A 22,398-nucleotide genomic window follows, 5' to 3' on the forward strand; every position below is an offset into this window, starting at 1 on the left:
GTACAAAGGGCGCCAAACCGAGCTAAAAGTGGGTCAAGAATGTGGTATCCTGGTGGTATAGTACCAGCATATTATACAGACAAATAAAATACAAGTACAGGGTATATTAAAAAGGAATATTAAAAAGGTACAAAGGCAATTTTGAGACCGATAGGCAGGTAAAGTCCAATTCCTGCTAGCGGTATCCGCAGAAGATTAAAAACAAAAGGTAAAAACAAGGAATAAAATGGATGAGAAACATCCAGTGAGGCACTTACTTCACTGGGGGGTCGTCAGCAGGATAAGCATAAAACACCTGTGACGGTTCTCCCCTGGCCAGGATCGTGTGTAGAGTCTCAGTGAATGATGGCAGCGAGGCTGTGTGCTTCTGATAAAATCACCTTTATTGCAAGATATGTGGCTTAACGCGTTTTGGGGATCAAGGTTTCCCCTTCATCAGGAGCAAGTATGCCTCGCTGCCATCATTCACTGAGACTCTACACACGATCCTGGCCAGGGGAGAACCGTCACAGGTGTTTTATGCTTATCCTGCTGACGACCCCCCAGTGAAGTAAGTGCCTCACTGGATGTTTCTCATCCATTTTATTCCTTGTTTTTACCCTTTGTTTTTAATCTTGTGCGGATACCGCTAGCAGGAATTGGACTTTACCTGCCTATCGGGCTCAAAATTGCCTTTGTACCTTTTTAATATTCCTTTTTAATATACCCTGTACTTGTATTTTATTTGTCTGTATAATATGCTGGTACTATACCACCAGGATACCACATTCTTGACCCACTTTTAGCTCGGTTTGGCGCCCTTTGTACGTTTCCCCACCCCCCTTGGTCATTTTGGACCCCCCCCTTGTGTATTTCAGCTTTATAATATGCAGTGTGTATCAGCTCCTCGTCTGTGACATTGCATGAGGTGAAGCAACTTTCTAACATACAGTATTTTGTGTTTCAAGCCCTCAAAGATCTCTGCTTGTCTGTAAAATGGACTTATCAGTTAAACTTCAGAAAAGTGAAAACTGGAGCAGACTTGAAGGGAATCTATCAGCAGTTTTGAACATGAAAATCTACTGACAGCGCAGTACTTGACTTATTTTTGGCATTTAAAAAATGCCATGGATTTATGACTTTTAAGTGTTTTTAGCGTGGCATTATTAGTCACAAAAATAATTTTGCTGACTTTATAGAAGAATCTGTCTGAAAAAAAAAGTTGTAGAAATAATCAGTTGGCACTCTGAAAGAAGGTGGTGGTGCTCGTCTCCTGGATTGCAGGCCAATACATCTAAGTGGAAGAAGTGGATCCGCACTCACTTTTTGATGCTTTATTGGCCACAATGTACCATCAATTAAAGGTGCAGTGGTCTCATGACAGCTGTCGTGGCCATTATCTCATCAGAGTATCCAACTCTGCTGGATTTTTTGCAATTCAGGGATCTCAGTCATGGCACACATGCTACTTCTGCTGTGGTCCCATTCATTTCTATGAGATCACCGCTATACTGCAATGCCCCTACGATCCTTACCCAGTATGCCCAGCATCATCTTTCCACCCAGTATCACCACCCCTAGTATCATCTCCTCCCCTCAGTATAACCCTCATTATCAACTCCCCAGCTCCACTCAAAGGGGTTTTCCACATGTCAGTATTGATGGGCTTTCCTTAAGATAGGTCATCATATTCAGATCTGCGGAGGTCTGTAGGGGTTGTGGTTCTTGGTCCAAGCCATATTGCCTCTTCATTTATTGTATCTTCCACACCCAGAACTGTTGTACTCTTAGTAGCTGCCATTCAGGTGATTGCATCTTTTCCTTATTAAGTAAATGAGGTAAAGCTACATTACCCAGAACTGCCACGACTAAGGCTATTTTCACATCTGCGGCAGCAATTCCGGCAGAGAACAACCTGTTGGAATTCTTTGGATCTGGCACTGCCGGATGCAAATGGAATGCTCGCTGACCCCGTTATGTATAATGGGGTCCGGTGGAGATCAAGCCACCTGATCCGGCAAAAATGCTGAGAATTGGCCGGACACAAACCACTACATGCATGAGGTGGCCGGAACTCCGTGCCACAGAAGTGAAAGTGTGCCAATGTTGTGTAAGAGGACTCTGAACTGCCCGGTCTAGAGAAAAAAAAGAGAAAAGCTAACACAACAGATGGAGTGAGTATAAAGTTATTCAGTAGTGATGGCGAAGTTAGGAAAAATTTGATTCCCTGCTTTGCTGAATTTCACTAAGAAATTAGATTCATGACGAATTACTTCATCGAGAAGCGTATTTCTTTGTATGTAGCGGGTACAATGACGGGGAACGGCAATCACGCTGCCCCCCATCAGATGCCACATTCATTGCTGATTGCGGCATCTGCAGCTACAATTTAGGTCTTTCAACGGTTAATCAGGGTAAAAAAAAACTCATGAGAGATTTTGCGTGGTTTCTGCAATCAAGATGGTTGCAATGGCTCTTCGCGCACAAATGGATGAGGTGAGTATGTTTTTTTTCACTGCCAGTTTAGGAAAAGTCGATTTCAGCTTTAAGGCGAATTACATTTTTCCTGAAATTTGGATCAAAGTCAAAACCAACTGCATGCAGGAACATGACCGTGTGGCCATACCCTAAGTGTGTACCATTCCTGTGTACAGAGGGGTATCAAATATGAAAAGATCACAGTGCGTGCCTCAAATTATTCAAATGCTGAGAGTCAGACGTTTGAGTGACCTAATAGCCAGAGAACAGGTATTATAAAATTGATCAGGTTCATGACGCATGAACTTCTAATGAAATTCTACATTATATCTAAACTCATTCTGCAAGGTTCCTCCCTTCCTTCTTCCTTGAGTGAACAGTATAAATAGACAACATCTTATAAACATCTCAGCAAGGTCTCCAGCAGTCAGACATGTCTCCAGTGACCAGCCTCGTCCTACTGTTTGCCTTCAGCTATGTGAGCACCTCGGCATTACCCAATACAGAAAAGATTATACCTGGTGAGTAACCAAAATATAGAGCCTCTAGGCTACCTATTGAAAGGTTGATAAATAATCTATAGACATATGAATTACCTATTGAGATAACTTCTGACACTGTTGGTCTGCTTGTCTTGATGTACTACTTTGACTTTAAAAGGGTTCTCCTTCTTGGATAATCCATTCATGTTAGAAGGATCCTGGGACATTGAGAAGCTTACAAAATGTACCCCTGCTGGAAATAGAATTGATCATATATAATTTATGGTGAAACCTGCAGTACATGTTCAATACAGCACCTCCACAGGTGAAGAAAGCATTATACACAATGGTGGATAAATGTGAATTGCCTGGGTAATCCAGGACAAGTCCCCCAGAAACAGAGAGGGACACTTTGCAACCCACTTTGGAGAGAAGATGAGAATCCTAAACAGGATAAAATCGATTACTAATGCACAGTATACGGCAATGGGTTTTCTATATCGAACAACCCCTTTAACTCGACAGATAACAACTGAGGTTTTATCCCATGACAATGAACATGAACACAACTAATGTACAGATTTGAAGGTTGTGCATCAATCTTGTTATAATAGATTATGTTGAAGAATGTGGCACTCATAAGATAACCAATAGTTACGAATTTAAGGACTATGCGGGTCATTTATTAAGACCGGCGCTTTAGACGCAAGTCTTAATAGGCCGCATAACTTCGGCATATCCACTGCCGGTCTAAATGCAGTGTACTATTGTGTCACAGCAGCAAGGTGGTTAACATGAAGCCACATCATAGTACTGTCATCACTGTATTATATGGGCAACAGCTGCTCAAACAGCCAGGATGGAATTCTGATAACTCCAACCAATGGTACGGCATCAAAGTGCCTGGACTCCCTCTGTCAACCCATCAGCACCCTTGCTACATGACGGCACAGTGCCTAAGGGTTGGTATGACAGTTGGAGCCTAACAAAGACATTCAGGTATGCCATGGACACAAGTGTATTAGGCAGGGCCTAAGTGAATGCAGTGAAGCAGAGAAAACAATGGCAAGTTAAGTCTCATCCTCAAGGAGTTAATAACCTTTTTGTTTCTAATTATTATAATTACAGTAAAACCACTATACCTATAACAGCCCTGGTTAACCTGTGGCCTCCATTGTGTCCTGTGTCTTCACCTTGTTGTTATTATTTTTTTTTCTTAACCATCCGTTTTTGATTTTCAGTGAAGTCTGGGACTTGTCCGGCAGATGTGGACAACCCGATGTGTGACAATCCTGAGATTGACTACTCACCACGATGTCAGACAGACCAAGACTGTGAGGGGGATAAAAAATGCTGCTTCTCAGAATGTACAAAGCGCTGCCTGCTCCCTCTACAAGGTAAATGGGGTGAGGTGGAAATCATAAGAGAAATGTCTTCAGGGAATCTTCTCATCTGGATTACCAGGACTAATCAGGACCACTATCTAAAGGGGGTAACTGTAAGTAGTAGCGGCCACTGGGGCAGTAATGGATCACATTGCAGTTCCTAGTGATGAATTTATCAGAGGTTATTACTAGAGTTGAGCGAACACCTGGATGTTCGGGTTCGAGAAGTTCGGCCGAACTTCCCGTAAATGTTCGGGTTCGGGATCCGAACCCGAACCGAACTTCGTCCCGAAAACGAACCCCATTGAAGTAAATGGGGACTCGAACTTTTGGGCACTAAAAAGGCTGTAAAACAGCCCAGGAAAGAGCTAGAGTGCTGCAAAAGGCAGCAACATGTAGGTAAATCCCCTGCAAACAAATGTGGATAGGGAAATGAATTAAAATTAAAAAAATAATAATGAACCAATATCAATTGGACAGAGGTCCCATAGCAGAGAATCTGGCTTCACGTCAGCAGAGAATCAGTCTCTTCATGCCATAGCAAAGAATCTGGCTTCATGTCAGCAGAGAATCAGTCTCTTCATGCCATAGCAGAGAATCTGGCTTCATGTCAGCGCAGAATCAGTCTTCATGTCATAGCAGAGAATCAGGCTTCACGTCACCCACCACTGGAACAGGCCACTGTCACACATTTAAGCCCCTGCACCCAGACAGAGGAGAGCGGTCCCGTAACAGAGAATCTGGCCTTATGTCAGCGCAGAATCTGTCTTCATGTCATAGCAGAGAATCAGGCTTCACGTCACCCACCACTGGAACAGGCCACTGTCACACATTTAGGCCCAGGCACCCAGGCAGAGGAGAGAGGTCCCGTAACAGAGAATCTGGCCTTATGTCAGCGCAGAATCTGTCTTCATGTCATAGCAGAGACTCAGGCTTCACGTCACCCACCACTGGAACAGGCCACTGTCACACATTTAGGCCCCGGCACCCAGACAGAGGAGAGCGGTCCAGTAACAGAGAATCTGGCCTTATGTCAGCGCAGAATCTGTATTCATGTCATAGCAGAGAATCAGGCTTCACGTCACCCACCACTGGAACAGGCCACTGTCACACATTTAGGCCCCGACACCCAGGCAGAGGAGAGAGGTCCCGTAACAGAGAATCTGGCCTTATGTCAGCGCAGAATCTGTATTCATGTCATAGCAGAGAATCAGGCTTCACGTCACCCACCACTGGAACAGGCCACTGTCACACATTTAGGCCCCGGCACCCAGACAGCGGAGAGCGGTCCCGTAACAGAGAATCTGGCCTTATGTCAGCACAGAATCTGTATTCATGTCATAGCAGAGAATCAGGCTTCACGTCACCCACCACTGGAACAGGCCACTGTCACACATTTAGGCCCAGGCACCCAGGCAGAGGAGAGAGGTCCCGTAACAGAGAATCTGGCCTTATGTCAGCGCAGAATCTGTATTCATGTCATAGCAGAGAATCAGGCTTCACGTCACCCACCACTGGAACAGGCCACTGTCACACATTTAGGCCCAGGCACCCAGACAGAGGAGAGAGGTCCCGTAACAGAGAATCTGGCCTTATGTCAGCGCAGAATCTGTATTCATGTCATAGCAGAGAATCAGGCTTCACGTCAGCCACCACTGGAACAGGCCACTGTCACACATTTAGGCCCAGGCACCCAGGCAGAGGAAAGAGGTCCCGTAACAGAGAATCTGGCCTTATGTCAGCGCAGAATCTGTATTCATGTCATAGCAGAGAATCAGGCTTCACGTCACCCACCACTGGAACAGGCCACTGTCACACATTTAGGCCCAGACACCCAGGCAGAGGAGAGAGGTCCCGTAACAGAGAATCTGGCCTTATGTCAGCGCAGAATCTGTATTCATGTCATAGCAGAGAATCAGGCTTCACGTCACCCACCACTGGAACAGGCCACTGTCACACATTTAGGCCCAGGCACCCAGGCAGAGGAGAGAGGTCCCGTAACAGAGAATCTGGCCTTATGTCAGCGCAGAATCTGTATTCATATCATAGCAGAGAATCAGGCTTCACGTCAGCCACCACTGGAACAGGCCACTGTCACACATTTAGGCCCAGGCACCCAGGCAGAGGAGAGAGGTCCCGTAACAGAGAATCTGGCCTTATGTCAGCGCAGAATCTGTATTCATGTCATAGCAGAGAATCAGGCTTCACGTCAAACACCACTGGAACAGGCCACTGTCACACATTTAGGCCCCGGCACCCAGACAGAGGAGAGCGGTCCCGTAACAGAGAATCTGGCCTTATGTCAGCGCAGAATCTGTATTCATGTCATAGCAGAGAATCAGGCTTCACGTCACCCACCACTGGAACAGGCCACTGTCACACATTTAGGCCCAGGCACCCAGGCAGAGGAGAGAGGTCCCGTAACAGAGAATCTGGCCTTATGTCAGCGCAGAATCTGTATTCATGTCATAGCAGAGAATCAGGCTTCACGTCACCCACCACTGGAACAGGCCACTGTCACACATTTAGGCCCAGGCACCCAGGCAGAGGAGAGAGGTCCCGTAACAGAGAATCTGGCCTTATGTCAGCGCAGAATCTGTATTCATATCATAGCAGAGAATCAGGCTTCACGTCACCCACCACTGGAACAGGCCACTGTCACACATTTAGGCCCAGGCACCCAGGCAGAGGAGAGAGGTCCCGTAACAGAGAATCTGGCCTTATGTCAGCGCAGAATCTGTATTCATGTCATAGCAGAGAATCAGGCTTCACGTCAAACACCACTGGAACAGGCCACTGTCACACATTTAGGCCCCGGCACCCAGACAGAGGAGAGCGGTCCCGTAACAGAGAATCTGGCCTTATGTCAGCGCAGAATCTGTATTCATGTCATAGCAGAGAATCAGGCTTCACGTCACCCACCACTGGAACAGGCCACTGTCACACATTTAGGCCCAGGCACCCAGGCAGAGGAGAGAGGTCCCGTAACAGAGAATCTGGCCTTATGTCAGCGCAGAATCTGTATTCATGTCATAGCAGAGAATCAGGCTTCACGTCACCCACCACTGGAACAGGCCACTGTCACACATTTAGGCCCCGGCACCCAGACAGCGGAGAGCGGTCCCGTAACAGAGAATCTGGCCTTATGTCAGCGCACAATCTGTATTCATGTCATAGCAGAGAATCAGGCTTCACGTCACCCACCACTGGAACAGGCCACTGTCACACATTTAGGCCCAGGCACCCAGGCAGAGGAGAGAGGTCCCGTAACAGAGAATCTGGCCTTATGTCAGCGCAGAATCTGTATTCATGTCATAGCAGAGAATCAGGCTTCACGTCACCCACCACTGGAACAGGCCACTGTCACACATTTAGGCCCAGGCACCCAGGCAGAGGAGAGAGGTCCCGTAACAGAGAATCTGGCCTTATGTCAGCGCAGAATCTGTATTCATGTCATAGCAGAGAATCAGGCTTCACGTCACCCACCACTGGAACAGGCCACTGTCACACATTTAGGCCCAGGCACCCAGACAGAGGAGAGCGGTCCCGTAACAGAGAATCTGGCCTTATGTCAGCGCAGAATCTGTATTCATGTCATAGCAGAGAATCAGGCTTCACGTCAAACACCACTGGAACAGGCCACTGTCACACATTTAGGCCCCGGCACCCAGACAGAGGAGAGCGGTCCCGTAACAGAGAATCTGGCCTTATGTCAGCGCAGAATCTGTATTCATGTCATAGCAGAGAATCAGGCTTCACGTCACCCACCACTGGAACAGGCCACTGTCACACATTTAGGCCCCGGCACCCAGACAGAGGAGAGGTTCATTCAACTTTGGGTTGCCCCGCAATATAATGGTAAAATGAAATTAAAAATAGTATTGAATGAGGAAGTGCCCTGGAGTAGAATAATATATTGTTAAGGGGAGGTAGTTAATATCTAATCTGCACAAGGTATGGACAGGTCCTGTGGGATCCATGCCTGGTTCATTTTTATGAACGTCAGCTTGTCCACATTGGCTGTAGACAGGCGGCTGCGTTTGTCTGTAATGACGCCCCCTGCCGCGCTGAATACACGTTCAGACAAAACGCTGGCCGCCGGGCAGGCCAACACCTCCAAGGCATAAAAGGCTAGCTCTGGCCACGTGGACAATTTGGAGACCCAGAAGTTGAATGGGGCCGAACCATCAGTCAGTACGTGGAGGGGTGTGCACAGGTACTGTTCCACCATGTTAGTGAAATGTTGCCTCCTGCTAACACGTTCCGTATCAGGTGGTGGTGCACTTAACTGTGGCGTGTTGACAAAACTTTTCCACATCTCTGCCATGCTAACCCTGCCCTCAGAGGAGCTGGGCGTGACACAGCTGCGTTGGCGACGTCTTGCTCCTCCTCTGCCTTCGCCTTGGGCTTCCACTGGTTCCCCTGTGACATTTACCAACGTGCGCTTATACTCGCGCATCTTCCTATCACGCTCCAGTGTAGGAAGTAAGGTGGGCACATTGTCTTTGTACCGGGGATCCAGCAGGGTGGCAACCCAGTAGTCCGCACACGTTAAAATGTGGGCAACTCTGCTGTCGTTGCACAGGCACTGCAGCATGTAGTCGCTCATGTGTGCCAGGCTGCCCAGAGGTAAGAACAAGCTGTCCTCTGTGGGAGGCGTATCGTCATCGTCCTGTGTTTCCCCCCAGCCACGCACCAGTGATGGGCCCGAGCTGCTTTGGGTGCCACCCCGCTGTGAACATGCTTCATCCTCATCCTCCTCCACCTCCTCCTCATCCTTGTCCTCCTCGTCCTCCAGTAGTGGGCCCTGTCTGGCCACATTTGTACCTGGCCTCTGGTGTTGCAAAAAAACTCCCTCTGAGTCACTTCGAAGAGACTGGCCTGAAAGTGCTAAAAATGACTCCTCTTCCTCCTGGGCCACCTCCTCTTCCATCATCGCCCTAAGTGTTTTCTCAAGGAGACATAGAAGTGGTATTGTAACGCTGATAACGGCGTCATCGCCACTGGCCATGTTGGTGGAGTACTCGAAACAGCGCAACAGGGCACACAGGTCTCGCATGGAGGCCCAGTCATTGGTGGTGAAGTGGGTCTGATCCGCAGTGCGACTGACCCGTGCGTGCTGCAGCTGAAACTCCACTATGGCCTGCTGCTGCTCGCACAGTCTGTCCAGCATATGCAAGGTGGAGTTCCACCTGGTGGTCACGTCGCATATGAGGCGGTGAGCGGGAAGGCCGAAGTTACGCTGTAGCGCAGACAGGCGAGCAGCGGCAGGGTGTGAACGCCGGAAGCGCGAACAGACGGCCCGCACTTTATGCAGCAGCTCTGACATGTCGGGGTAGTTGCGAATGAACTTCTGCACCACCAAATTCAGCACATGCGCCAGGCAAGGGATGTGCGTCAAACCGGCTAGTCCCAGAGCTGCAACGAGATTTCGCCCATTATCGCACACCACCAGGCCGGGCTTGAGGCTCACCGGCAGCAACCACTCGTCGGTCTGTTGTTCTATACCCCACCACAACTCCTGTGCGGTGTGGGGCCTGTCCCCCAAACATATGAGTTTCAGAATGGCCTGCTGACGTTTACCCCGTGCTGTGCTGAAGTTGGTGGTGAAGGTGTGTGGCTGACTGGATGAGCAGGTGGAAGAAGAGGAGGAGGAAGCTGAGTAGGAGGAGGAGGAGACAGGAGGCAAAGAATGTTGCCCTGCGATCCTTGGCGGCGGAAGGACGTGCGCCAAACAGCTCTCCGCCTGGGGCCCAGCCGCCACTACATTTACCCAGTGTGCAGTTAGGGAGATATAGTGTCCCTGGCCGTGCTTACTGGTCCACGTATCTGTGGTTAGGTGGACCTTGCCACAGATGGCGTTGCGCAGTGCACACTTGATTTTATCGGACACTTGTTTGTGCAGGGAAGGCACGGCTCTCTTGGAGAAGTAGTGGCGGCTGGGAACAACATACTGTGGGACAGCAAGTGACATGAGCTGTTTGAAGCTGTGTGTGTCCACCAGCCTAAATGACAGCATTTCATAGGCCAGTAGTTTAGAAATGCTGGCATTCAGGGCCAGGGATCGAGGGTGGCTAGATGAGAATTTACGCTTTCTCTCAAATGTTTGTGAGATGGAGAGCTGAACGCTGCCGTGTGACATGGTTGAGATGCTTGGTGACGCAGGTGGTGGTGTTGGTGGTACATCCCATGTTTGCTGGGCGGCAGGTGCCAACGTTCCTCCAGAGGCGGAGGAAGAGGCCGAGGCGGCGGCAGCAGCAGCAGAAGAGGCCGAGGCGGCAGCAGCAGAAGAGGTAGCAGGGGGAGCCTGAGTGACTTCCTTGTTTTTAAGGTGTTTACTCCACTGCAGTTCATGCTTTGCATGCAGGTGCCTGGTCATGCAGGTTGTGCTAAGGTTCAGAACGTTAATGCCTCGTTTCAGGGTCTGATGGCACAGCGTGCAAACCACTCGGGTCTTGTCGTCAGCACATTGTTTGAAGAAGTGCCATGCCAGGGAACTCCTTGAAGCTGCCTTTGGGGTGCTCGGTCCCAGATGGCGGCGGTCAGTAGCAGGCGGAGTCTCTTGGCGGCGGGTGTTCTGATTTTGCCCATTGCTCCCTCTTTTGCTACGCTGTTGGCTCGGTCTCACCACTGCCTCTTCCTCCGAACTGTGAAAGTCAGTGGCACGACCTTCATTCCATGTGGGGTCTAGGACCTCATCGTCCCCTGCATCGTCTTCCACCCAGTCTTGATCCCTGACCTCCTGTTCAGTCTGCACACTGCAGAAAGACGCAGCAGTTGGCACCTGTGTTTCGTCATCATCAGAGACGTGCTGAGGTAGTATTCCCATGTCCTCATCATCAGGAAAAATAAGTGGTTGTGCGTTAGTGCATTCTATCTCTTCCACCCCTGGGGAAGGGCTAGGTGGATGCCCTTGGGAAACCCTGGCAGCAGAGTCTTCAAACAGCATAAGAGACTGCTGCATAACTTGAGGCTCAGACAGTTTCCCTGATATGCATGGGGGTGATGTGACAGACCGATGGGCTTGGTTTTCATGCGCCATCTGTGCGCTTTCTGCAGAAGACTGGGTGGGAGATAATGTGAACGTGCTGGATCCACTGTCGGCCACCCAATTGACTAATGCCTGTACCTGCTCAGGCCTTACCATCCTTAGAACGGCATTGGGCCCCACCAAATATCGCTGTAAATTCTGCTGGCTACTGGGACCTGAGGTAGTTGGTTCACTAGGACGTGTGGCTGTGGCAGAACGGCCACGTCCTCTCCCAGCACCAGAGAGTCCACTAACACCACCACGACCATGTCCACGTCTGCGTCCCTTATTAGATGTTTTCCTCATTGTTCCCGTTCACCACAATTTTGAGAATGGCAAATTTGGGAATGCTTTTTTAACCCAGAACAAAAAGTCTGCTTTTACGGTCACTACAAATAACTTGACCATCTAAAACTGTGCAGATTTGGTTGAATAGAGATGTGAGACCTGTTTTTTTTTTGCGCTGTGTGACAGGTATAGGTTTAATCACAGAATGACACTTCTATCAGCACGCTAGCGTGTGTCTTAGGTTTTTCTGAATGACACTATCAATACCTTCAATGTAAGATTTTCTTTTTGGGATAGATTTCAAGTAGGCCTCAAATACCACAAACTAGTTATTTTGAGAATGGCAAATTTGGGAATGCTTTTTCAACCCAGAACAAAAAGTCTGCTTTTACGGTCACTACAAATAACTTGACCAGCTAAAACTGTGCAGATTTGGTTGAATAGAAATGTCAGGTCTATTTTTTAGGCGCTGGGTGACAGGCTCAACTTGCCCCTGATGTAATATATGGCCAAAAAATAACCACACTGTTGATGGTTAAATGCACTTGGGTGACACAGGCTCAGCCTGCAGCTGATGTAGTATATGGCCAAAAAATAACCAGACTGTTGATGGTTAAATGCACTTCGGTGAAACAGGCTCAGCCTGCAGCTGATGTAGGATATAGCACAAAATAACCACACTATCGATGGTTAAATACACTTGGTGATAGCTCGTGCTGGCGCACCACAAGTCACAAAATGGCCGCCGATCACCCCAGAAAAAAAGTGATCTAAAAACGCTCTGTGCAGCCTCAAAAAAGTGAGCAAGTCAATAATAGCACTTCAATGATCCACAGCTGCAGATCGATCACAGAATGAAGTCTTTTGGAGGAGTTAATCTGCCTAATCTCGCCCTAACGTCGCAGCTGCAACCTCTCCCTATACTGATCATAGCAGAGTGACATGCGGCGCTACGTGACTCCAGCTTAAATAGAGGCTGGGTCACATGGTGCACTGGCCAATCACAGCCATGCCAATAGTAGGCATGGCTGTGATGGCCTCTTGGGCCAAGTAGTATGACGCTTGTTGATTGGCTGCTTTGCAGCCTTTCAAAAAGCGCCAAGAAAGCGCCGAACACCGAACCCGAACCCGGACTTTTACGAAAATGTTCGGGTTCAGGTCCGTGTCACGGACACCCCAAAATTCGGTACGAACCCGAACTATACAGTTCGGGTTCGCTCATCCCTAGTTATTACCATTAGCATGGGGTACAAAACTACCCCATATAATGTGTGCCAGTTTAAAAATACCCCCTTACCTTTCAGATTAGATCCTCAGATCAGACCCCAAAATCAGACCTTAATGCAGACACCCATATCAAGCCTCATTGCAGACACCCATATGAGTAGAGATGAGCGAATCATAGCTGACAAAGTGAAATTTGTTTAGAATTTCAGGAAAAATTTGATTTGCAACGAATGTGAACTTCCTCACGCTTCGTGGTAACGAATTTAAATGGCGGCTACACGTTTGAGGACTAAGGACATGGGGCAAGGAACTCTGGGAAGGCTGGATCACGCAGATTGACATGCATGCATGCAGCCAATCAGCAGCCAGCCAACACTGTGATGTCACAGCCCTATAATTACGGCAGCCATTTTAGATTCTGCCCTTTTCCAGCGTTATGAGTGCAGGGACAGACATGAGAAGGCGCTAGGGACAGCGATTGGACAAACCTAATTGTGAAAAAATAAACTGAAAAGATGATTCATAAGTGCAGGGAAAGGATAGGGAGAAATCATTTCATAGCATTTTAGTGCAGGGAAAGACGTCAGAAGACGCTAGGGACAGTGATAGGAAAGTGATTTACACAGTTCACTCTTTTTTTTCTGGTGAAAGCGTATAGAGGCGTATTTCAGTAAAAGAAGAAAAATCTATACTCACTACACTGCTTAATTTTTTCCTGGTGAAAGTATTTGGTGGCCTTATTTCAGTAACCAAATGAAAAATCTATACGCATTTCACTTCATAATTTTTTCCTGGTGAAAGCGTATAGGGGCAGATTTCGATAAAATATATATATATATATATATATATATATATAGGCACAGCACTGTTGCAGTTCTTTCTGGTTAAAGCATATAGGGGCGTTTTTCTGTACTACAAGAAAAATATATACGCAATTCAATGATTACGTTTTTCTGGTGAAAGCGTATAGAGGCGTATTTTAAGAAAAAAAGAAAAATCTATACGCACTTGACTGCTTAATTTTTTCCTAGTGAAAGCGTTTAGTGACTTATTCCATTCACGTGTCATCTCTGTTTTGGATCCATTCCTGTTTTTTTGGGCATTAGCAATACTGATGGATTACTGACCAAATGCTGACCGAGTGAAGGCTGATGCTCCACAGATAGGATCTGTTTTTTGTGGTTTATTGTTCTGATGGATCAGAGGAAGGGCTAAATGCAACACGCCAGACCTGCAGGGTATAGCGACAGTGAGGTCACGGTATGGGCAATCGAGGGTTACATACTTTTCTGAGGAGAACCCTGGGCAGGCATGCGGCAGTGAAGGAGAGGCAGACACTAGTTCCTCTGGGACACACTCTGTAGTTAGGGACTAGGCCTGATGTTGGGTGAGGTGCCCTGGGTGTTGTAGGTGTTTTGAGTGCCCTAGGCAAGGTCCCTTTAAGGTTCGTGACGCCAGTGCCTGTAACGGTGGCACACCGATTTGTAGGAGGATTAAATGAGTACACAGTTGGTGAATCAAACGTTGCTTTACTTTGGAAAAACAGTCCAACTTTGTACAGACAGTTACAGTTGATAAAGATGATGCAGTCCCTTGAACAATACTCCACAAGCAGGCTTTCTTTCAATAATGGCAGGTATTAACAATGCAAGATACTTGGAGGGTATACAGTTAATGCTTTGCAGTACAATGCTGCTCTATCCCCACAGCTATTCTAGCTGGCTGGATCCCAAGGCCCGGATGCCTAATTGCTGGCTTAAATCCTTGGTATATAAATCCTTCCTCCAGTATTGACCCTTGCTCTTTACTTTATAGTACTTCTGCCCATCAGGTTACATATCTGAACTTGCTGTATTGTCCTTACTGTGAGGGATGCTGCAGGTTGCTCCCAGGAGGTACATCTCTTCTACTGAGGTAATCTTCTGAGCTAACTGAGGCTCACTTTATCTACAGGCAGGCTAGAGTTCTTCACTAGCCTCCTGGTTGTAGCTAGCAGCCTGGACTATCCAGCTGCATGTCAGGAGGAGGCCCTCAGCATATCTCTGGCTGGTGCCTTCTCACTTCTGTCTCCACAGACTCCTGACCATGATCTACCTCCTCCCTGTCTGGGCCTGAACATTTATACTAGGGGCTCCCTATCTCCCTCTAGTGTCTAAGATGCCTAACTACACCCTAATAGGCCTGCAATGCATAACACAGGGGAAATATTGCATATAAAAACACATAAAAAATACATTAAATGCATAGACAAATATAATATTACTGTCCCTTGTGAGTAGAAGTAACACGTAAACCAATTGAACCTTGTGTAGTGCCCACGCCTACCTAGTGAGACACTACAAAAATAATCAGTGATGTCAACACAAACTTACTGCTGACCCCCTCTCCACTCTGTCGGGGGGCTCTACTTGTATAAGCGTTTAATAGAACAGGTTCTGTAGACATCTATGTGGAATCAGCTGACGACGGTGTAAAAGGAGTGCGCTTCTTCTTGGCGCTAACATCGACCTGTAAGGCTGAGTTCATACTTGAGTTATTTGGTCAGTTTTATCCCCGTGACTGCCCAAATAAGTGAAGTGTGCAGTGATTCTAAGAGCGACGCCTGTCATCTGCATGTCATACGGACTCACAGTATTATTTCACTACCACAGCAGACTCCCTATGCGTGTTACTGCAAGGCACAGTGTTCTACACCCCTATAAAGGCTCTCTGAAGCCAGGGAATATCTGTTTTTTAAAGTAATTTGCCACCAATTTATTCAGATCAAACTGAATTATTCCCCAAAAAATTGGCGAACCGGCGAATCGAATTAAAAAAAAATTTGCTCATCTTTACATATGAGACATCAAATGAGACCCCCCCCATATCAGAAATCAAATGAGACCTCAATATCAGATTTTAATATCAGATCAGACCCCCCCATTTTAGACTGCAGATGAGACCCCCATATTAAACCTCAAATCAGACCCCCACCAGACTTCGGATCAGACCCCCATCAAATGAAAGATCAGACCCAAAATAAATAAATTACCTCTCATGCCCCATTGTCACTTTGCAGGTTTAGCAGTCTCCCTGCAGTCATGCTCCCCGGTTTTCTCCTAGTTAGCCATGTGACCGAATTGCGTACAACGTCAGGTCATAGTGCTTGCACTACATCTTGACGCTGCACGCAGTCAGGACAGTGCAGCACGGGTCCGAAGAAGACCAGGTAGGAGTGGTGAGTACAGAACTTCACTCACCATTCCCTGAGCCTCCTGCATACTAGTATTCGCTTTCTAAGTTGCACTGACATTTTTTACCCACTTCTAAAGGGAAAAAGTGCGTCTTATAAAAAAAAAAAATAGGGTAATTGGCGGTGCCTGTGGGTCTCCCAGTCTTAAAGGTATGGTCACAATTGGAGGCTGTCATAGTTACTAATTGTGACCACAGGGGGCTCTATTGGAGGCAGTCATAGTTACTAGTGGTGACAATAGGAGGCAGTATCTGAAGAGGTCATAGTTACTAGTGGTCACCACAGGGGGCAGTATTGGAGACGGTCATACTTACTAGTGGTCACCACAGGGGGTAGAGGTTTCTAGTGAAGATCGGTGGCCATCTACAGCTAATAACTACTACTATAGTAATTTTTATCTACTATGTTATCTCTTTTCAGATAAGACAGGTTCCTGTCCATATTTTAAAAATTCTCTCTGTGCAAATATCCGGACGATACCTCAGTGCCACTCAGATGATCAGTGCCAAGGAACGGAGCGTTGCTGCTTCTTCAACTGCAGACAACAGTGCACTTCAACAGTGACACGTGAGTGACGTGGCTACTGGGATGTAATTTCAGTCGCTGAATTGTTTGGATTAAGCTAAATGGTCAGGCCACGTTCCGGTGTGATACTGCCATGCTCGGAGTATCGGTGATGGCTGGATAGAGCGGGGTAGGAGTCTATGGAACCTGAGTTTCTCATATTGGGCTGTTAATCTCATCTAACTCAATGATTTCATACAGCGGTTCCTGCTCCAAAGCTCTAGCCCTTGCTTAGGTCATTTTCTGTCAAAGAGGCGGAGGAGGAAGCCAACACTGTTTCGTTTAGTTTTTTTTCTATGTGTCCGTCATACGGTGTGACAGTTTGGTGCTTGTATGTCCTGGGTAAAAAATGTAGTCTCAGTTATAGATCTCACACGTCCCCTATCTGGGGATTATATATTTTAAGAATCCTTCTCCTACTACAGTAGGACGAATGCCAAAGGGGTGTTCTAAACTTCTAAATATTGCCAGAGTGTCACAGACACACTCCACAGAGGAGTTTCCTCTCCTACATCAGTTAGACAGATGAGGGGGTGTTTCTAATGTTTTTTTTTTTAAATCGTGACTTTCACAGACACACTCCACAGAGGAATTTCCTCTCCCACAATAGTTAGACGGATGTAGGGGGGTGTTCCTTATATTTTTTTTTATTCATGACTTTCACAGACTCACACCACAGAAGAATCTCCTCTCCCACATTAGTTGGATGGATGTAAAATAGGTTGTCTTATTACAATTCTTACCTTTTTTTGGGAGGGGGGTTTACTAACTGTCAACCCCCAAACATTAGGAGATGGCAAAGAGAACACACAAAGTGCATTGCAGTATAACAATGTCTGGGTGCGGCCGGTATACTTCTCTACTCTGCCAATATAAGACAAAATAATCTTGAGCTTGGAGGCGGAGGTCCCAGTGGAGGAGGAGGTGGACGTGGCGGTGCAGGTGGAAGAAGTGGAGAAGGACACCAACCCTTTCTTTTTGTTTTTTATTTCGTTTTATTTGCCTTTATTTATTTTTGTTTTGTTTTTTGTTTGTGAAGTCCCAAAAACATAAGGAAATGGGAAAGAGAACTCACAAACTGCGCTGGAGAATAACAATGGCTGGGTGCGGCCGGTATACTCCTCTACTCTGGCCAAGGGACAGACAAGTCCTCCTCATTTTAATGAACGTGAGCTTGTCCACGTTGGCTATGGACAGGCGGATGCACCTGTCCGTTATCACCCTACCGCCGTGCTAAACACACGTTCAGACAATACACTGGCTGCAGGGCAGGCCAGCACCTCCAAGGGGTAAAGGGCAAGCTCAGGCCATGTGCCCAATTTGGAGACCCAGAAGTTAAATGGGGCAGATGCAATTAACCAACTGATTAACTATTATATTTCCCTGTCACTGGTGCAAAGGAGTCGGATTGCACCAATAAAAATGCCAACACGTCACCCTCAGTCTGGTATTTCTGTCTCACTGCTGCACAAGAGCTGTATTGCACCCCTCAATAATGCCTACAGGTCACCAGCACACCTTTTAAAACTAATAAATGCCTAACCCTCTCCCTGTCTGCAGCAGCGTCCTGCCCATACACTAGTCAGAGCAGAATGGCGGCGTGATCCGGCATTTATGCATGCATATGGTCACATGGTGGATCGGCCAATCACAGCTATGCCAATACTAGGCCTGACTGTGATGGCTTCCAAGTGCTCACAGCCTAATCGCTTGTTGATTGACTGCACTGCAGCCTTTCAACAAGCTTTAAATAACAAACTTTAAAGTTTAAATAAACTACCAACCCGGACACAGACTTTGGCACCAAAATCCGTGTTTGGGTTCAGTACACGGACACCCAAATGTCCGGTACGGTCCCGAACGTGGTGGTCTGGGTTCGCTCATCACTAATCATGATCTCTTCTGCTTGGCTCCAGAACAGATGTGTGTGCTTCTTTTCTTGTTCAGCTGCATAGTATTAAATGCACACAGATTGGGTTGGAAACCAAGTATGTAGAAGAGCTTGCGGCCTGTGTGATGGCAGCATTAGTGGAGCGAAGGATCAGTTATAGTGATGATCGAGCACCATAGACCTCGGGTGCTCGGGCCGAACACATCAGGATGTTCAGGTGCTAAACCGAGCACCCGAGTATAATGGAAGTCAATGGGAGAACCCAAGCATTAAACCAGGCACCCCCTGCTCTGAAGAGGGGAGGTTGCCTGGTTCATAGGAAAAGGTCAGAAATGGATGGAAACACCACCGAAATGGTTCGGAAGCAGCATGGGGAGGATGTCTGGATGCATCTTGGACTCCCAGGTCGCTGCTGGGAACGATGTTTCCCGAGTTGTACGCCACTTTTACAGACTGACCATAAAACTCACAAAACCGAAGATAAATTGATTTTAGAAGAAAAATTGTTAGGAAACATTGTTTCCTGTACATTTACTTGTATATAAAGTGCAAGTGCTGCCAAAAATTACAAGGAAGAGGCACTCCGATACAACCTGTGCATCACATAATGGAGGACCTCATCCACATTGTGGTACAATTGTTCAGGTAGTGGGACTCCTACACTCATTAAGCCCATGCACTAAGTGAAAGGGCTGCCAAATATTACAAGGAACTTTAATACACCCTTTGTTACACATAAAGGAGGGCATCATACACAGCCTTGAAAAAGTATGATTTATGGCCTGCTAGTGACCCTCAAAAACATTTGGAGCAAGGGCCTGCTGATCTGACCATCTAAAACATTATGGGTGAGGGCCTGCTGCCGCTTTGGTGACTCTAGATAACCTGGGCCCGATCACAAGTCCCCATGACAGCGACCATCCATTCGGATGTCTGCCCTATCAACTTTCGATGTTATTTTCAGCGCGAACCACAGTATCCATGGGTAACGGGGAATCAGGATTTAATTCAGGAGAGGGAGCATGAGAAACAGCTACGGCTACCACTTCCAAGCAAGGCAGCATGCAGCGCAAATTATCTATTAGGTAAAATTAGGTGAGGGCCCGCAGGTGAGATGACCCTGTAATAGATTGTGGGTGAGGGCCTGCTGGTGAGCTGACCCTCTAAAACATTATATGCGTGGGCCTGCAGATGAGCACACCCTGTAAAAGGTTTTAGGTGTGGGCCTGCTGGTGAGCTGACCCTGTAAAAGATTTTAGGTGCGGACCTGCTGGTGAGCTGACCCTCTAAAAGATTGTAGGTGAGAGCCTACAGGTGAGCTGACCCCGTAAAAGATTGTAAGTGAGGGCCTGCCGGTGAGCTGACCCTGTAAAACATAATATGCGAGGGCCTGCAGGTGAGCTGACTCTGTAAAAGATTTTAGGTGCGGGCCTGCTGGTGAGCTGACCCTGTAAAACATTATATGCAGTGGCGTAACTACCAGGGAAGCAGGGGAAGCAGCTGCTTCGGGGCCCGGCGGCGTGTGTTTATTTTCAAGATCGTTAAATATCGATGTCTTACTGTTCAGGGCCCTTCACAGCAGCTGACCAGGCCCCCTCGCTAATGTGATCTAATCTTACTTTCTCCTAAAGTCTTCTGATGTGTCTGGGATTCAAACCCACAACCTCCAAAGTATCAGTGGCAAAGCATTTACCCTCACAACCATAAAGGCTACAGTACAACTGATTGAAAAAAATTGAGACTTCTACTGTTAGAGCTGGCTAAGTGTACATCTATACACATGACAGCTGTCCCAGCACACTCAGCTCTGCTATATCTCTATATATGAGCAGCTGTCATGTGTATAGATGTACTCTTAGCCAGCTATAACAGTAGAAGTGTCAGATTTTTTCAGTCAGCAGCAAGGTATCTCTTATGGTCTAGAGGTTAGGTGCTTTGCCTCTGATACAGAAGGTTGTGGGTTCGAATCCCAGCAGAAACCTTTTCTGAAATACAAGCACTGACTCCATATATGGACATACAGGGCGGGAAACAGGAAGAGGCTGCATCGCATCGCTGACATGGAGGTAAGTAGAAGTGTTTATTTTATTTTTTTTAATACCCGACTGTTACTGCCATGGGAGGAGCAGGAGGCACTTGATACTGGCACATGGGGGGAGGCACCTGATACTGGAACATGGGGGGGTGGAAGAGAGGCACCTGATACTGGCACATGGGGGGGAGAGGGGTTGGCACCTGATATTGGCACCTGGGGGGGAGGGGGGTTGGCACCTGATACTGGCACATGGGGGGGGAGAGGCACCTGATACTGGCACATGGGGGGAGGCACCTGATACTGGCACATGGGGGGGGAGAGGGGTTTGGCACCTGATACTGGCACCTGGGGGGGGAGGGGGGGTTGGCACCTGATACTGGCACATGGGGGGGAGAGAGGCACCTGATACTGACACATGGGGGGGGGAGAGGGGTTGGCACCTGATACTGGCACCTGGGGGGGAGGGGGGGTTGGCACCTGATACTGGCATATGGGGGGGAGAGAGGCACCTGATACTGGCACCTGGGGGGGAGAGGGATTGGCACCTGATACTGGCACCTGGGGGGGGGTTGGCACCTGATACTGGCACATGGGGGGGGGAGAGAGGCACCTGATACTGGCACATGGGGGGAGGCACCTGATACTGGCACCTGGGGGGGGGGGAAGAGAGAGGCACCTGATACTGGCACATGGGGGGGAGAGGGGTTGGCACCTGATACTGGCACCTGGGGGGGTTGGCACCTGATACTGGCACATGGGGGGGAGAGGCACCTGATACTGGCACATGGGGGGAGGCACCTGATACTAGCACCTGGGGGGGAGGGGGGGTTGGCACCTGATACTGGCACATGGGGGGGGGGAGAGGGGTTGGCACCTGATACTGGCACCTGGGGGGGAGGGGGGGTTGGCACCTGATACTGGCACATGGGGGGGGAGAGAAAGGCACTTGATACTGGGCCTTTTTTGTGGGGGGGGGAGATGGCACTATGATACTGGCGCATGTTGGGGGATGGGGGAGGCACTTGATACTGGCACATGATGGGGGGGACATTATGGGGGACACTAGGCCGGCAGCCTATCAGAGGCCGGACACTGAGGGGAATCTACTGGGGCACTTTATACTGGTACATTATGGGGGGCACTAGCAGGAAGGGGGGAGAGGAGCACTATGGGGGAATTTACTGGGGGCACTATATAGGGGTATTTTATACTGGGACATTATGGGGGCACTATGGGGACATTAGCTCAACTGGGGGCATTACAAGGGGGTATTTTTGCAATGTCACATTATAAGGAGAATTATTACTACTGGGGGGGCATTATGGTGGGCTTTATTACTCCCCCATGGTATGAGCCCCCTAGTAGCAGCACCAGCCTCTCCCTGCTCTGCTATCCCTCTGCCCCTTCTCCAAATCCTTATTATGAAATCTTTCTCATTAGGATAAAGCACAACATCAGCTCCGCCGAGCCCCCGGCCAAGTGTTGAAGTGGTTTCTGAGATCCCCAAGGGTAAAGTAACTGTAAGTTTTCATGTGAAATATGTAAATATGCAAGTTTTCATGTGAAATATGTAAATATGCAAATATTTGCTGTGGGGCCTAGTCACTTCTAGTTACGCCCCTGATTATATGCGTGGGCCTGCAGGAGAGCTGACCCTGTAAAAGATTTTAGGTGCGGGCCTGCTGGTGAGCTGACCCTGTAAAACATTATATGCAAGGGCCTGCTGGTGAGCTGACCTTCTAAAAATTATGTGCGAGGGCCTGCTGGTGAGCTGACCCTGTATTATATGCAAAGGGCTTATATGCGA

At 47.9% G+C, this 22,398-nt stretch overlaps 1 protein-coding gene across 1 annotated transcript in view; it reads left to right on the forward strand.

The window, feature by feature from the left end:
* The first annotated feature begins 2,856 nt into the window (after window positions 1–2,856).
* The window catches only part of LOC120997050 (WAP four-disulfide core domain protein 5-like), a 41,295-nt gene continuing 21,753 nt past the window's right edge, over window positions 2,857–22,398 (forward strand). The window contains exons 1-3 of the mRNA XM_040426953.1: window positions 2,857–2,978; window positions 4,181–4,336; window positions 16,522–16,668. Coding sequence (XP_040282887.1) covers window positions 2,891–2,978; window positions 4,181–4,336; window positions 16,522–16,668 — 391 coding nt within the window. The 5' untranslated portion in view covers window positions 2,857–2,890. The remainder of the gene's footprint in view (window positions 2,979–4,180; window positions 4,337–16,521; window positions 16,669–22,398) is intronic.

The sequence above is a fragment of the Bufo bufo genome, chromosome 4 (genome assembly GCF_905171765.1).
Source record: "Bufo bufo chromosome 4, aBufBuf1.1, whole genome shotgun sequence".
Classification (NCBI taxonomy): Eukaryota; Metazoa; Chordata; class Amphibia; order Anura; family Bufonidae; genus Bufo; species Bufo bufo.